This window comes from Myotis yumanensis, unplaced genomic scaffold (genome assembly GCF_028538775.1).
Source record: "Myotis yumanensis isolate MYYU_CA2020_CCGP unplaced genomic scaffold, mMyoYum1.0.hap1 SCAF_3, whole genome shotgun sequence".
NCBI classification, from domain to species: Eukaryota; Metazoa; Chordata; class Mammalia; order Chiroptera; family Vespertilionidae; genus Myotis; species Myotis yumanensis.
In genome coordinates this window covers 40,881,442-40,898,988 of record NW_027223754.1, presented here as the reverse complement: position 1 = coordinate 40,898,988, position 17,547 = coordinate 40,881,442, and the positions used below count along the sequence as shown (strand labels likewise).

At 49.0% G+C, this 17,547-nt stretch overlaps 1 protein-coding gene across 4 annotated transcripts in view; it reads left to right on the top strand.

Moving 5' to 3' along the window:
• Positions 1–17,547, top strand: part of FARP1 (FERM, ARH/RhoGEF and pleckstrin domain protein 1) — a 271,468-nt gene that overhangs the window by 232,387 nt on the left and 21,534 nt on the right. For all 4 annotated transcript variants that reach the window (XM_070408693.1, XM_070408692.1, XM_070408691.1 and 1 more), the window contains exon 17: positions 16,772–16,853. In XM_070408693.1, coding sequence (XP_070264794.1) covers positions 16,772–16,853 — 82 coding nt within the window. The remainder of the gene's footprint in view (positions 1–16,771; positions 16,854–17,547) is intronic.

The following is a 17,547-nucleotide window of genomic DNA, read 5'->3' as shown; positions in this document are numbered from 1 at the left end:
TCACTGTCCCTCAGACCGTTGGAGGGCCGGACTAGAGTTTAAAAAAAAAAACTATGAACAAATTCCTATGCACATTGCACATATCTTATTTTGAAGTAAAAAAACAAAACAGGAACAAATACAATATTTGTATTTGCATGTGGCCCGAGGGCCGTAGTTTGAGGACCCCTGCATTAGACAGGAGGACCTGGAGGAGCCGGAATGAGTTTGTCTTTCCCAGGTGATCCCAGGTCATGGGTTCAAGCATCAGCTTAGCCGGTTAGCAGAGCTGCTCCTTTTGCTGTGAAGTGAAGGTGGTCAGGGATCCGGCTTTGTCTGTTCTTTATACCTAGAGACAATTCCTGCCCATTTCTCTTCCTGTGATGGAAAGGTGAGAGGCTGCACTAAGATGCCTCAGGGCGGAGAGTACAGCCAGGATGAGAAATAACAGGTACAGGTCAGTCTCACTGAGCATGGGGAGAGATTGGAAGTGCCACTGTAGAGTCTTACTCTAGGTTGGTGCTGTGAGTAGAAGAGAAACACCGCTTTTCAAAATTAACCCCAAAAAAATCTACATCGTCCAACTTAATTTTTCCTTCCCAAGTTAGTCTACCTGGAAACTCGCGGTTGCAACCTGCCCTGTGGCCTCATCATTCCTGCAGAGTTGAATGATGCTATCACAGTGGAGGCAAAGACTTCATAGCTCAGGAGAAACCTGCCAGCAGTTGGTTTTCTGGCCAGTGAGACGTATGCCTACGTAGTCTTCACCTTCCCAGGGCTCAGAGCATCGTTGTTGTTTTTTAAGCAATTTTTCAAACATGTACAATTTTCACTTTAAACGCAAAATAGCGGATAAGAAGAAAAATATATTGAAAAACATATCATACTGACCCTTTGCCCCACATACAGACATCAGCTTTGATATTTGCTTTTAGGTAATTAGGTGAAAAAATAAGCACAAACTTAAAACTACTCTTTCTCTCCAAAAGAAGCAAAGTTGAGGTATTATACTTAACAGATGTGTGATCTCCATCCAAAAATGGTTTCTCTACTAATCCACGGCCTTGCCACATGCTGCGCCCATCTCTTCCTTCTCAAGCAGGTCTTCGTTTGAGCATATGTTCTTGAAACTGACCGTGTTCCTTAATACTCATTAAGGTTGCAAAATAATATTGAATGTCAGCTGTAATTTAGAAAAATAAAATAAGCAAATAAAAAAAATTATTAAGGTTGCTATAGAAACGCACGGGGCTAGCACCAGACCACACAGAGGATATGAAGCGGGGAGGACCTTCAGACGATGCTCGGGAACATCTGGTGCGGACTCAAGCCAGCTGGCCTTCCAGCACAGCCCGCTGCCTGCATGGGACAGCTGGCTCCGTGCTCACGCTCTGAAGGTCGAGCAGTGGCCTCTGCTTCTCCAAATTATGATAAATATCTCCCCAGCTCCACCTGGAGCTGGACTCCTCCCCAACCCAGTCAGCCTTAGAGGAGACGATACACTCAGCACCAAAGCAGCAGGGCAAAATATTTGTGAACATTCTGTAGGAAACCCACAAACCATGATCACTCCCAGCCTGCTCCACTGGGCTCTGGGCACCACCAAATCCCAGCAGCAGATGCCACACCTTGTAATGGTGCTTCCGTCCCCTACCCCACCTCCCACACCCCCAGGGAAAGGGAGACAGTGGGAGCCAAGTCTGGCATGCAAACCCCAGGGGCTCGGGCTCCTTCAGAGTTACCAACAGCTTTGTAGACACAGCCAATGCTGCCCCCTTGTCACTTGGAAAAAATATTTCATTAATGCTGCAAGAACTAATGACCACTTTTGTTTAGACCTTGAACCAGCATGTTTTTGAGTTTCCCAACCCAGCAGGATAAGTTGTCATGCCTAATATATAAGTCGTCACCATCCCAACATTTTGATCTGGATGTATGGCACATTGCTACAGGTATTGGGTGACTAACATCAGTGTTGAGGCTAAAAGGCAGCACATGAGCTGCAGAAACACAGGTAAGAATGACCTGAGTGGTTGAAACACATGGTCACAGATACAAGGACAGAGAAAGCTTAGGGTATATACCTGTGTATACTGTAGGCTCAGAGCTGGTGTCCCTAGGGCATGTTTAGTCCACAAGACTTAAGCAATGTTGGGGAGGTCACACATAGGACATGGCATCATGTTGGCAGTACCTGGCAGCCCAGCATGGTGGCTTTCACTAGCTCTTGCCACCAGAGAGAACGTTGGAGAGCTGTGTTTCATTCTGAAATAAATGCCATACCTTTGGATTTATCCGTGACGGTAAATCTTTAGCATCTGGACCTTGTCTGTGAAAGAATATCCAATTGCTTAAAAAAAAAACAGCTGCTGACATTTGTTTTCTAGAGGGTTTTTAGTAGAGTCTCTTTCAAAGTTCTATAATTTTATTCATTTTTACTTGAAAATACCAGAAAGCATATAAAAGACTCAAAGCCAGAGGGATAGCAGATAGTCCATGTGCAGCTCAGTTGACATGACCTTCAGTAGCCTTGCAAGAGTGGACCCAAACCAAATTGATGACGTGTCTCAGGAATAAATGTAAAAGTCTGTGATTCAGTTCAACTAATCAATTCTTCCAGTGCATGATGAGGAAGACCTGGCTTGACAGGGACTAACAGCAAAAGGCTGAATGAGAATGAGTTTAGTGTGAGCAGATAGAATAACATGGAGATAAGCCAGTGTCAGTATCTGTAGCTGTCAACATTGGCTTCTCTTTAAAATCACCTAGAAGCTTAAAGAATCTCGCTCTCCAGGCAGAACCCCAGAGCAGTTATATGAGAATCCCTGAGAGGCGAGGCCTAAGCATCCGTAGTGACTAAAGCTTCCCGAGTGATTCCCACGTGTAGCAAGGTCACGACCCTCTGCCCTAGACTGCCGCACTAGACAGGGACCCGGAGCATGGAAAACAATTGCCCCTTGAAACGTCAAGGCTCAGAGCTCCTTCAGAATACTCTGCTCAGTTCTGAGTTTCACATTTGAAATGGAATAATAAGAGAATGCATTTTATTTTTTTTAAATGATTATTGGCCTTGTATGCATATATGCACAGCCCATGGACACAGACAGTGGGGCGGTGAGCGCCTAGGGCGGGGGGCGGGGATGGGCAGGAGTGGGGTTAACGGGGAGAAAGGTGACATATGTAATAGTTTCAACAATAAAGAATTATCTTTTAAAAATGATAGTTGGAACTTATGAGCGTTTGGTCTAGAAGAGAGAAGTTTTTAGAAGATATGATGGACTCTCTTCAGGTTGATGGATGAAAAAGGGAGTACATGTCTTCTTAGTTGTCCCAGGGACAAAAGGTAAACAAAGGATTGAATTTCCAAAGAGGTGAATTGTGTCTGAATACAGAAAAGTGCAGCTTAGCATTGAGAAGCTGCCTCCCAGGTGATGAGGTTCACTCCCCCACCCCCACCCCGTGCTCCTTGAGCAGAGGTTGACTATTTGCAGGTATTTATTGGGTGAAACCCCAAACCTGGCTGTGCATCAGGGTCACCTGGGGTTGGTGGAGGGGAAGTTTGGAAAAATACAGACTTCCAGGCTGATCCAGCCCTCCGGAATCAGATCATTGAGGGGAGAGCCGGGTGCTTGTTTCTTACAGTGCTTCTGAGATAGCTGTGATGACTACCTTTTCTGGAACCACCGATGTGGCTGCTTCCAACAAACCTGAGATCCTGTGATCCTTTGATTTGCATTTTGGTTATCACTCTTGTTGCTTTCTCCTTCACGCAATGAATGAACACATGAGTGGGCGGGTGGGTGAGTCCGAGAGCGGCAGGCTTTGCCCCCTGGGACTTGGGTTCTCAGAGGAGGGGGCGGGCCTGTAGGGGCAGGAGGCCCAGGCCAGGTCTGCCTTGGAGGACACGTGGGCCGTCAATGCCTGCACAGAAGAGGCAGCCTCTGAGTGAATATAGTCAGTGAGAAGGATGGACACAGGAAAGTTCACCAAGACAAGAGTTCACACTGAGCTACGACTGACAGACCATATGTAAGTGTGTGTGTGTGTGTGTGTGTGTGTGTGTGTGTACATACTATGACATGAGAAGCATGGGTTGGCTCCTGCAGGCTGGGGTGACTGCAATCCGAATTCACCACCACACCACCTGAGGTCCGTGTCTCGCTGTCCGTGGCCCTTGCAGGTTCATTTCTTTTGTAAAATGCGGAGTGCAGTCTCCGCATCATACAGCCCTTCCCTGCACTCAGTGAGACCGTGCTTGTGAAGGGGCTCAGTCTTCTGCTCCGCACATAGAAAGGGGGAAAGCTGATCATTGTTTTAAATAAACTCTTTAGTTTGAAGTAATTTTGGAGTTACAGAAAAGTTGCCAAGACAGTAGTTGCTGCACATCCCTCACCCCCCCGCCCCCTCCTCCCCTGATGTCAGTCTCTAACTTCACCTTGCTTATTCGTCAAAACCGAGACCAGGGTTGGCCACTACTATTAACTAAACCCTAGACTTTATTCAATGAGATTTTAAATTATTATTTAACGGAAAGAAATCTGAAGTTTACTGTGCACCTAAAGTTCCCCAAAGTTTGGTACTTAAATGACAGCCACCATGCTTTCCTTTGCAGCCATATACTTCCATCAACTGTGGGAAATCATAGGGGAGAAAAATTACCAGGAAGTTTTCCTAAATGATTAGCTGAACCCCAGCTCAGTACACACACCTGCCCCTGTCCAAATGGTGCGTCCCCTAAGTACACACACCCCAGAAAAGGGTGGACCGTTGCCTCCTGGCAAAGCCCCAGTTTCTGTTTCCTCAAAAACAAAGAAACAGGTTTGATGACTTCCGAGAACATGAAGAATGCTCATCCTTTTGAGAGCAGGGACATGCTCCTCAGCTATTCCAATCATTCAGAGAAAGTCACTTCAGCCTTTGGCATTCAGGCGGGAGTCCCACAGCCCAGCCCTGCGGTGACTGGCAGGCGCTGAGCACACACTGGCCAAGTCACTCCCCAGAGATGGATGAAGACCTGCCTGGTACAGGGTGCCCTGGCGGACTCTGCAGTGTGCAGAGCTCGGCTGGCAGCTGGTGGGGAGCTGGGCTTCAGGGAAGAGTCCCTCGAAGAGGCCCTCTGACCAGCTCTGGGCACACAGTTCCCAAGAAGGACCCAGCTGCCTTTTTTTTTTTTTTTTTTTTTTTTAAGAAACTTGAGGCAGTTCCCTTGGAAGGAGTGCAGAAATCGAAGGAGGCAGGAGGACTGGAAAGACTGGAAGTGGAGATGTCAGTGAGCAGACAAGTCAGGGCTCATGGGACAGAGGAGGGAAGGGGAGGCCCCTAGAGCTTTGAACCCAGTTGACTGGGAGGATGGTCATGAAACGAAGAGAGAAAGGAGGAAGCAAGTAAGAGAGGAAAGAGGAGCTTGCTTTGGGGCGCAGCGATGGTAAGGGCTCCGTCGTGAAGTTCTGCAGGCAGTCGCTAGTCTCAGGCTTGGGAAAGAAATCCGCTGTAGGTGCGGGTCTGGGAATTATTCTCAAAAAGAGTCCAATCTTTAAGGAAGAGACGGTTGCAGCTACAGAGCCAGGTGTATTGAATACACCTTTGGGGCAACTTTCCGTCCATGGAGCTTATGGCAGAGCAAGAGCCAGCCAAGGCAATAGAAGACACCAGCGAGACTTGAAAAAGCAAGAGGAGGGGTAGGGATCTGAGAGGAGGGGGTGTTTTGGAGAGTGCAGATGGGAGGGCAGAGATGGTTCAGGAAGGAGGCCCCTGGTGTGGGGGAGAAGGCTCAAGACAGAGGGCGTTCTCCAGGGCACAGAGATGAGGGGCGTCCTTGAGGGCTTGAAGGCTTTTCTCTCGGGGGGTGACAGGCTTGCAGGCTGTTGTGATCCGGAAGTTTACAGGTGGACTGTTTTTATCTCACCAAGACACTGCGGTGGCTGAAGTGGAGTGGAGATGATTGAGTGGTCAGAAACTTTCATCCACATCTCCCCCAAAGTGGAACATTTTTAAAAGTATATATTTTTATTGATTTCAGAGAGGAAGGTAGCGGGAGAGAGAGATAGAAACATCAATGATGAGAGAGAACCATTGACCAGCCGCCTCCTGCACACCCCACACTGGGGATCAAGCCCACAATGCAACCCAGGCCGGATCGAACCATGACCTCCTGTTTCATAGGTCAGTGCTCAACCACTGAGCCACGTCAGCCGGGCAGAACACTTCAGTAGTAGCCCCAAGGAACAATCATAGGACAAAAATAAATATTTTTCTCAAAAAATTAAACATAGAATTACCACATGATCTAGTATTCCACGCCAAGGTATATAAAGTAATGGAACAAGAGACTCAGCAGATACTTGTACCTCAGCGTTCCTAGAGCATAACTCACAGTCATCAAAAGGTGGAAACAGCCCAGAAGTTCCCTGACGCGTCAATGGGTACAGAAGATGTGGGACACCCACACTTTGGAATATTTTTCAGCTGTAGAAAGGGAGCACATTCTGACACATGCTACAGCATGGACGCACCTCGAGGACATGACGCTCAGTGAAATAAGCCAGGCACAAAGGACAGGTATTGTATGATTCCACCTACACGAGGTTCCTAGAATAGATAAATACATAGAGATAGGAAATAGACAGTAGTTGCCAGGGGCCAGGGAGGGGAATGGGGCATACGAAGTTTCCGTTTGGGAAGGTGAAAAAGCTCTGGGGATGGGTGAAGGTGGTGGCTGCACAACAGCATGAGCATACTTAAGGTCACTGAGCTGTACACTTAACAATGGTTAAGACAATATACATATTTACTAGAGGCCCAGTGCACCGATTCATGCACATTGAAAGGAAATTAATTAGAAGGTGGCCGGCGGGGTGGGACTGGGCAAGACAGGCGGACACGCCCTGGAGCCAACTTCCTGAGGTCCCTCCCCAGCTAGCTGCACCTGGTATGGCCTGCGCCTTGAAGAGAGTCTGCAGGTGGGGTCCCTCAGCCGCAGGCCAAAACCGGCTCTCCAACATCCCCCAAGGGGTCCCAGATTGCAAGAGGGCGGTTCTTGGTGATGCACCCCAGAATCGGGCTCCCTCCTCTCTGGTTCCAGGTGTGTCACCTAAGAACTGCAGCTGCCAAGTCACCGCAGCTTGGCAGCTCCTGCGTTGAGCATCTGCCCTCTGGTGGTCATTGCACGTCATAGCTACTGGTCGGATGGTCAGACACTTAGGCTTTTATAGAGAGAGATAATATGTAACCAGAGACCTCAGAACAGTGCCTCGTCCTGAGGGCCTCTGGCCGTGCAGTTACTGTGTGAGGTGCTGACCAGGTGCTTTCCTGCATGAACTCATCTGAAGCTCGGAGCCTGGATGAGCCTCAGGGACTGTGTGCTTGCTCACTGCAGGGTTTCCATTCTGACCATTGGCAGCCAGGCCTCGGCGGGTCAAAGTGCACTGAGGACCCCAGTTTAAAGCTAGCACCATCCTTACATTGAGGGGAGAGCTCAGCTCTTATTGATTCAGACTGTGGGGGGAGCCTGGTGTTTTCCAAGTGCCTTTTTCATCTGAGGGCAGACCTCACAGCGCTCACGTTTCACTTTTTATCTTGTTCCTCATTCTTGGAGACTCTTTTCATCTCCCATTATTGTCTTCCTTTATTGCCCAACAGTCTGGGAGGTCTCAGGGCTTTATACTCTTTCAGAAGTGGCTGAGGAAAGGGTGTTGGGGGCGGTCATCCCAATCGGTGAGCTGCTGCACTCCCCCCCGCCCCCCCAACGCCGAGGGGAATATGTTTGATATTAACACCTGTTGCCTGGCCCAGCCCATGTTTGAGTTGGGATCATTATGGAAAATGCTGGAAAGGAATCTCTGTGGTGGGCCAGCCTGTGGCCGTGAGCTCACTGCATGCACACCTGAGGTTCCCATAGGCGGGGCCAGCTGGGATACTGTCCTGACAGGCCCCTGGGTTTCCTGCAGTGACCACCACCCACCTGGTCTCCCTCCACCACCCAGAAAGGAAGCTCTACCTTCAATCAGAAGCAGTTTCTCGGAACTTCCTCTCCCAAAGGGGCAGTGTCCCCTTGTGGTTGAGACAGGTATTTGAGCCAGGCCTGAGCACACGCCGTGTTCCACACATGTGCACACACACACATGCACACACACCCTCGGTCCCAAGAGGCGGCTCCATCTCTGCATCAGGAAGAGCGGATCAGACCTGGCTCCGTACTTTGTAAAGGTTGCCGGTGGCCGAGGCTGGCTTTGTCCGTGCGGATAGTGTACCCGACAGGAAAGCTTTGGCCCCCCTGAAGCTGGTATCTGTACTACCTCCCACTTCCGCATAAGGAAAGGGTCTCATTTCTGCATTATCTTGTTATTGCCCAAGATCCACATATTTGTCAAGGCTGGTTGACTGTGGAGAATCGTGTCATCGTTTCCTGGAGTAACAGTGACTGCCCCGGTGGGGAGGTCTCCTGTCGCCCCCGAGTGCATGTACAAGGGGCAATGAGAACTCGACTCCTTTTAGAGTAAAATCAGCAGCAGTGCCTTTCTCCTGGGACATTCTTGTGTGACCTGTCCCTCTGTCTGAGGAACATGAATGGTCCCCAAACAGGCTTTGAAGTCAGGCGGCTCTGACTTCGAGTCCCAGCACCATCCCTGTTTACCACTGGGTGTCCTGGGGCAACGTCACTGACTCCTTCAAGCCTCAGTTTCTTTACTTGGGAAGTGGAGACAGTGGTATCTTGCCTGTGAGGGATGAAGGGGTTTGTAGAGCATTTAGCAGAGTTTCTAGAACCTGGTGGCAGTCAACACACAGTAGCTAAAACCCTCCCCAATAAAAAATTTGCAGACACCACCCTTCCCCCCACCCCCACCCGCCACCCCCGCTCCCACTCTGGCACTGTCCTGAGAGCTACACTCTTCCTTATAATAATGCCATCAATAGAAGAGCCCGAGTTCTGCTTTTTTGTGTGTTCTGCATCAGGATCCATGCAAATCCTTGTGCAGCAAACATGGCCAGGGCTTTCTTTCGTTTATTCAATGAATATTTATTGCGTCCCAACTATATATCTGTCACTTCTCACTCTTCAGTGAACAAAGCAGGCCACAGTTTCCATTCTTCTTGGGCTTGCATCCTACGTATATCCTCTGTTCTGCTCTGCTCTGTGTCCAGGAGGCAGCCAGAACCAGCCTGAGGAGATTGGGCAGCAGGGCCTGGGAGAGCACGAGTGAGCCTGTTCTGTCTTCTACTTATGCCAAGACAGGAGAGCAATGAGTGTCCGACACTTCTCTCAGAACAGAAGTCGTCGTCAGTGTTCTAGAGGCGTTAAAAGAAAGCCATGGCTTTAAGACTGGAAATATGCATACAGTAAAACACCTTGCCTTTTTTTCCCCAGCATCTTTTAAAGCATTTTCCCTTAAATTCTCTCATTTGAAAATCAAAACAGCCTCGTGGGACTACCCCTTATTTCCCCGATGGAAAATGCGGCTCTCAGAGGCAGAGGGCCTTGCAGGGAAATGGTTCCCTGTAAAGCTGGGCAGGACTGCATCCCATTGCTTACTTCCCTGGAGGCCAGGAATGAACCCGGCGGCTGGACAAGTAGTTGCTGACTTTACTTATTCTCTGGTTCTGTTCCGGTAGAACTTATTGTGATAATGGAAATACTCTATGTCTGCGAAGGTCAGTGTAAGAGGCCCTGGCCACATGTGGCTGTTGTGCACTTGAAATATGGTGCATGTGGCTGGGGAACTGGATCACTACGTTTCATTTCATCCTCAGTAAAGTAAAAATGTAAGTAACCTTATGTGGAGACTGCACTGGGCAGCACAGTCTGAGAGGCTCGGAGGGGAGGCACAGAGGAGTGGAAGAAAGACAGCGGACACACTCTTCCTTCCCCACCACGCCCGCACGCCAGCACCCTGTGTCCTTCGCCTCCCACCTTAGACCTCGAGTCCTTGAGGTGGTTATCAAAAAGCGGGATTCCAGGGAAGTGCTCTGAGCCTCCACTCCCGCTTCGGCCAGGACTGGGCTACTTCTCTTGTGTAAAAGCTTTTGTGTGAAGAAGATTTTCATTGGTTGTAAAAACAAAACGGTGCACAAAGGTTTCAAAGTCCCTGCCTTCAGTCAGTAGCAGTGGAAGTCATTGGAGATAAGGCAGTGTGGTCTCCCTAGAAGGCGCTTGGGAGAGTACACATGCAAGGAAGATGAAGTTAGGACAAGACAGGTATTGTGGGTATCCCATGAGGAGAATCACTAATTTACATACATTTATTTAAGGTTTAAAGCTTTACATTTGTTTGTTTCAAAGGCAAGAAAGACACTTCAGGGTCACCGATCTTCCCTCTATCTTCTGCTCCCCTCCCCCCTGCTCACCGCTGTCCACCCAGGGTCCCAGGGATGGTGGTTGGTGGCGACGGTTTCCTTGTCATACACGTTGTCAGTCATATGTGGGAGCTAGCTTTTCTTGGATTACCTGCTTTATTCCTGACTGTAAAGTCCCTGTGCTTTGAAAGCAAGCTGCTTCTCTTAGAAAATAAGCAGGATATTTTCAGTTGCCCGAGTCACAGGTGGGCACCTGAGGAAAACACTTGGGAGGGAGTGCTGTCCATGTCACTGAAGAGTTGGAAACACTGTTTCACTGTGTTTTAACATGTGGCTCATTCACAGGACTGACCCCAGGTGACCACATCGGGTCTCATCTGGGTCTGGTCCAGCCTGCCCGTGAGTGGGTATAACTTTTGCTCCCCTTACTGAACTGGGTCTGGGGTTAAACCACAGAAGAGGAGGCATGGCTTTAAGCGACCCATTGGTGACACTGATGAGGCAGAAAGAGCCGAGAACAGGAAGCGGGCATGTGCCGAAGGTGCCATGGACACGATGCTTCTCTTACCTGAAGCTGTCCCAGGAAACCTGAGCACCTTGGCCCAGTGAAAGCAGCTCTTGTACAAACATCTCCCCAGCAAGCAGGGATGTGAGGGAATATTTAAATGGGCTTTTCCACTCCAGGGATTTCAAAGGATATAGGAATCCAGCAAAGAATCTTGAAATCCACATATAGTACATGTGAGTAATGTGTCCTATATCTATAAATAACAGTCATGTGCTGCATAACGACATTTCAGTCAGCAGTGGACTGTGTATATGATGGCGGTCCCATCTATATATATAAAAGCCTAAGCGACCGAACGACCAATCAACTGGTTGCTGCCAGCCAACCTCCCACCTACCTCTCATGGCCCTGATCGGCCCCGATTGCCGGCCAGGCCTAGGGACCCTTACCCGTGCACAAATTCAAGCCCCTAGTAAGATTATAATGGAGCTGAAAAATTCCTGTTGTCCAGTGACGTAGCCACCGTAATGTCCAGTCACAACGCGTGACTCACACGTTAGTGGTGATTGGTGTAAACAAGCCTGCTCTGCCGCAGGTCTGTAACGGTGTAGCACACAATATGTACAGCACCTAATACTTGGTGATAAATGGCTATGCCACTGGTTTATGTATTTACTATACAATTGATCGTTGTTTTAGAGTGTAATCTTTTTACTTATATATAAAAAGTTTGCTGTAAATGTTTGACCAAATATAGCAGGCTAATTGTTAAGTTGAAAAATTTGTATGGCCTGCGAATGCCTTTATAAATACCCAAATGGCCCTGGCAGGAAAAAGGTTCCCCACCCCTGCTGTACAGGCCTGTAGGCCAAGAGCAGTGTGCTGTGCCATCTAGCCTGCGTGTGTGGTGGGCCATCCCATCTGCGATGCGTGTGTAAGGGCACTCTGCGATGTTGGCACAGTGATGGCACTGCCTAACCACGCATTTCTCAGGAGGTATTCTAGTCATTAAGCTGAGCATAATCTATTACTCTGGCTAATTTGTTAGTTTTTTTTAACCTCGCCACCTCCCCACCCACATATTAATGGAAGATTTTTATTCACTTATTTATGCATTCTCCTTTTACTTAATATAGATACACCAACACAAGTAATTTTTTTTTTCATTTAGAATCATAGAAATCACGAGGATGGGATGTTTGTTTTGCAAACGAGGCCTCTGACAAAGTTAAATCTATTTTCCCAGGCTCAGGGAGCACTTAGGTACAGCGCCAGGTGAAAAGTCAGCCCTTCAGCTCCCCAATGCACAGGCTGCTGTTGTGTCTCCTCTACTGAGATGACTCTTCGCTTTGCTGGGAGGAGAAGGGGAGAGCCGCATGTTTACTAGCAGGCCTGGATTCACCCTTGGCTGCTGGGCAAGCCCGAGTCACTCACTGGTCACTTTCCCTGTAAAGAATCTCCTGACACCAGAGGGGACAGGGCCCTAGGGTGCCTGCTCCCTAGGCGGGGGTTGTATTGCCTGCAAGGTCATCAGCACACTGCACATTCAGTTTCTTTTAGGGTTCCACGTGGATTTTATATCGACCTTGGGGGTGCAAAAGGGGCGGCAGAGTGGTGCTTTATCCCGTTGGCCTGGCCCCCCATCTGCATCTACAGCCAATAGACAGGCAGGGTCAAGGCCCTTCGAGGTGGCCCCGCCCTGCTTGTAGACAGGTAGCTGGCCTCGCCGTTCGTTGGTCAGCAGGCCTTCCAGGGAACTGGTCCTCGTTCTCCTATCCTTTCCCTACTCCTTCCTGGTCTGGCTGCTGCTGAGTTACTGACCAGGTCACGTAGTAGTCAATGAAGCATTCCGGAGGGTCCAAGTCTCGGACATGCGGGGAGTGTGGGAGGGGGGGAGTGGCGGGGGACGCTAGGGCGGGCGGGGGGGGGGGGGAGCGCGCTATGCGTGTATCTGTTTTCAGCCCTGTGCTGAGACCACATGCTGTTGATCCTGGGAGTGCATGAGTCATGGTGAGGAGTCAGAATGTAGCATCTGGGAGGCTACTTGGTACATGGGTTTCCAAAGTGAAATTGTCAAAAGAATTTTCAGCTTTGTTGCCGGGCGGTCATTACACACACAGCAAGTATGTGGCCCTGCCTTCTAAACAAGGGCCCTTTTCTTGTGAGGTTACATCCGGGGGATGTTCCGGAAGAGTTGCAATTACTTTTTCATGTTCCCGATAAGAACATGACCTTTTAGCTCTTCACAATAAAGCACATGCTTTGGGCTTGTGGGTTTGGTGGCTTTAACATGTAGAGGAAGTAGAAACATGATGGAATTGCTATTGGAGGCAGCAGGAGCTTCAGGCTTCGTCCCCTTTCCCATGGCCTGACTCGGATGCTGAGCCTTGCAGGGCTGGGACGTGTGTGTGCTGCAGAGAGGAGGGGAGGGGAGGGGCGGGCGGGTGGGAGGCAGAGCTGCCTGCACCAGCTGCATTAACTTCACAGGCCCAGCCTGCTGATATCGGTCTTCCCTGCAACACGTGACTGGTGATACTGACCCAGAGCAGTTTCTAAAATGAAAGATGCTACAGACTTAGAGAAACAGATAGGGCTCTGCTAGCAAGCCTGTGCAGGAAGAATGTCCCCTTCGGTTTAGGGTTTTAACATCAGAACATTTTCTTTTGATAAATTCTTGGCAAGAGAAGAAAGGAAGTGAAGTCAGGGAAGTTTGGCTTCCACCCCTGCTCTCGGTCCCTCGCCTGTGTCTGCGTGCCAGCACTTCGTTTTCCCTCGGGCCCGGCGTTATCTGTGCAAGGGAGTCAATTGCTCGTTATTCCTGGAAGCCGGAGACCCCCGTTTCTCCCCTTGCCCACCCAATCCACGCGATTGTCACTGAAATACCTAAATGACGTCCTTCAAACTAACAATCTTATGTGCGTTGTCAAATGGCATGCCCATTTGAAAGTTCAGGGGTCGACTACCTAAGTCCCAGATAATAGCTGCATTCCCACAAACCAAGTCTAAATTGTGTCTTGCCTCCTTTGATTGATGTGTGGCATTCATTCAAAATCAAGTCATCTGGCTCAGTTGCTGGGTCCTCTTTAGTTGTTCAGGCATGGGGGGAGTAGAGGGGAGCAGTGGGGAGAAGGAAGGAGAACCTTCCAGCTCCTAGAAGCTGTGTGATGATGGGCAGGTGCAGGGGCTGGTGGCTATAAACAGCAGGAAGCCACCGCTCCAGGCTAGAGCTCCTTTCTTCTCCCAGCAAATTCTCAACAAACCCAGTCACACATCAGGATCAACAGAATGGCCAAACAATTAACTTCTCCATAGCAATTGGATGAATAACTACCAGTATTTGCCCAAAATCCAGAGGTCCCTCAACCCTGCAGCCGATGGGGTGGAACACTGTGCGTTGATGAGCAATGGGCTGAGGACTGTCTCCACAGCAAAGCGGAGTCTGTGTCAGGAGCATTCTCCATTTGGGGGTAGAATTTGACTCGATGGGTGTGGATGCGAGACACAGAGGAGTGAGGATAATTGAGATTTCTAGCTTGAGATGGGGGCAGAACAGGAACATCATTAAGGAAGAAAATGTAGGAAGAGGATTGGAGGCAACAAGATAATTAACTCTGTGGAGCCTGTTGAGTTTGAGATCCCTGGGGGGTCCTGCATGTAGAACCTTCTGGAAGGTGTAAGAAATATAGTACTTGGATCAGTAGGTACAAAGTGAATTGAAACCATGTGGCATAGGAGGATGGCATAAAGAAGTAGCAAGTGAAAAGAGAAGATAACCACTGAAAGAACCCAGATAGCCTAGGAGGAGCCTGAGGAGGAGGGGTTGCCAAAGACGGCTGCAGAACTGACCTACAGTGGAGTCCGGGAGCCTGGAAAGAGGTTTCCGGAAGCTAAAGAACAGAGAACCAGGAGGTTTGGGGCCAACTAGCCCAGAGAGGTTGCCCAGGGATCGGAATGGTGCTGCCTCGATGGTTTAGGTCCGTTGGTGGCAAACTTCGGCTCGCGAGCCACATGCAGCTTTTTGGCCCCTTGAGTGTGGCTCTTCCTAAGCCTTAGCAGTACCCTAATTAAGTTAATAACAATGTACCTACCTATAGAGTTTAGGTTTAAAAAATTTGGCTCAAAAGAAATTTCAGTCATTGTACTGTTGATATTTGGCTCTGTTGACTAATGAGTTTGCCGACCACGGGTTTAAGTCATTGGGAGGGTAATGGCAATCTTCCCCAGAGGCATAGCAGGAGTGGCGAGGATAGAATCCATATTTCAGTTCATAAAAGTGAGTAGTAATTAGGGCAATCTGCCGGCAATGTGTCTTCTGGCAGCCAAGAGGGAGCAGAGGGTTGCAGAATGAATGCTACTTCCAGCTGGACGAGAATGCAGTAGGTTACAGAGAGACAGGGCCTTGGGGAGACACTGAAGCAAGGAGGAGCTGGGGGCAAAACGGATGCTCGCCCTTCTTATATTTTAGAGAAGCTTTAATTGCCAAATGGGTCTGGGTGCGCTGCCTCCCCTGTGATGTAATGTGCAATACATGCTCCGTTAGAACCATGGGGTCAGTGGTGTGGTGTGTGTGTGGTGTGGGAGGGCCGCCAGGAGCTGGGAGGAGCCAGCCCCTCTGGGTCTACCTGCCTGACTTTTCTACCCTGTGGTAGCAGGTGCTTTCCCCCCTGCCTCTCCTTCCCCCTTCAAGATGCTTGATGAGTCAGTGATAGAGTCAAGAGTTCTGGAGGCTCCAGCTGCTTCCGCTGAGCGGGAAGCTGTTTCTTTCGACGGAATGTGCTAGCGATGCATCCGTAGGGAATCACAGTCCTGCCTGACTCATGGGGCAGGTGCTTTTCCCACTCCGAACACGTCTCGCTTCCGATAGGAAGCGTCGTATCCAGATTGTTACCTTTTCTCTTCTTAATCCGTTCCTTTCATTTACTAGTAAGTTGGCTTCTGGCCACTCTGAACAGTTGGTTCAAAGACATTAGCCTAGTTGGTTGTTGAAAATCATGCTTTAATCGTCTGGGAGAAATTCTTCCCTATCATCAGGCAACGTTCACAGATGTGCAGCGGTGTCGTTGTGTGGAGTGTAGGCTCCAGCTCGACTCTTGGGCTCAAGTACAGAGCTCGCTGTCCTGTGATCACTGGCATTAGACAAGGGATGCCGTATCTTTGTGCCTCGAGTTCCTCTAGCTCTTTAATGCGGGTGATAATGGCCCCTGCCTCATACTCTGCCATGAGCATTAAATGCACTCAGCTTGGTGGACTGTGCTCAGTAAGCACTAGCTACTGTTATTATTACTTTTTTCTCTGCTATTTAAGTCTCTGGATTATCAGTATCAACTAAACTATAAGGAATATGAATATATACCCAAATACTTGCTGAAAATGCCTACCCAGCACGTCTGGGGACCTTGGTTCCTCCCCTCCCTGCCTCTGTACCTGGGACCCTCACCTTCCCTTCTTCTGGATCATTTTCCCATTCTCACCTCCACGCATGGGTCTCCTGCACGTTCTCATTTATGCTTTTCTCTTCCCGAGGGCTTTCCACACAGTTCCGTGCATGCTTCATGCTAAGGGCTCTTGGGAGCAGGAGCCTTGATTTTTGAGCCTAAGTCTTGCTTCTTACAAGTCTGTTAGTCCCCATTGTGGGGTGGACTTGGTTTCTTGAGCTTGTTACCACTGAGATCTCTGTGCTGTTCCAGTGACACTAACACGTGTGGATGGCGGGGAAGAAAATGTAAAATGAGACCAAATTAAAACGGTCAGAAAATGGTCTGTCCCGTGTCTTTCAAAGTGCAAATGGAATTCACTGTCTGCAGAATGACTGGGGTCATGGCACAGCTTCCTGCCCGCGCTGATGCTGAGACACGCAGAGCAGGAAGAGGTAGAAATGGGCAATTGGGAAGGAAGACCTCAATTTTGATACGTTGTGACCTAGGGCTTGGACGTTTTCCAGTTATGTTCTCAGTGCTCACCCTTTGGTTTCCAATCCCTTGTCTCTGCCTCCAGGGAAGGCCGCTCAAACGCCCACATCCGAGGAGATTACCAAAGAATCGGGGACGTCATGCTGAAGAACGTTCAGGCCATGAAGGTGAGCTGCTTTGGAGGCGGGGCAGCCCTCTGTAAGCCTTTCCATGAACACGCGGTGCCTGGTGTGACCATCCGTGCCTACCACAAAGTGGGGTAAACTCTTCTAGCCTTTCTGGATCATTTCATTTGGAGCATAACGGAAAATCCAGTCACTTTGGGGCAAGAAGCACTTTCATACAAAAGCTCTGTGTTATAACCAAGACAACAGGTATTTTTAGCAGGCCGGTCATTCAAAGCTGTGTAGCCCTGGCCGACGTGGTGCAGTGGTTGGAGTGTCGTTCTGTACAGTGAAAGTTCAGGTTCAGTCCCCAGGCAGAGCACATGTGGGAGGCAATGAATGGTTGTTTCTCTGTCTCTCTCTCTCCTCTCACTTCCTCTCTCTCTAAAAAAAACAAAAATTATTTTTTTTAAAGACAAGATTTTTTAAAAATTGTGTAAACAAAGCTTTGATTGACTGAACATTTCATTTTTTGTCAATTGTTTTGGCTTTGTAAGCTTGACAAAAATACTGGTTCCAAAGCTGCGCAGCAATTCTAGTCAAATCTGTGACTTTAAACAGTCAGTGTACAAGGCAGATGTATCTGTAGCCATCCAGCAGTATCCACAGTGATGCAGAAGAGTGAACACTTGCCCGAAGAAGTCAGTGCATATTGAGTCAATATTCTGCCTCGTTTTTGAAATCAGCCCAATCTCTT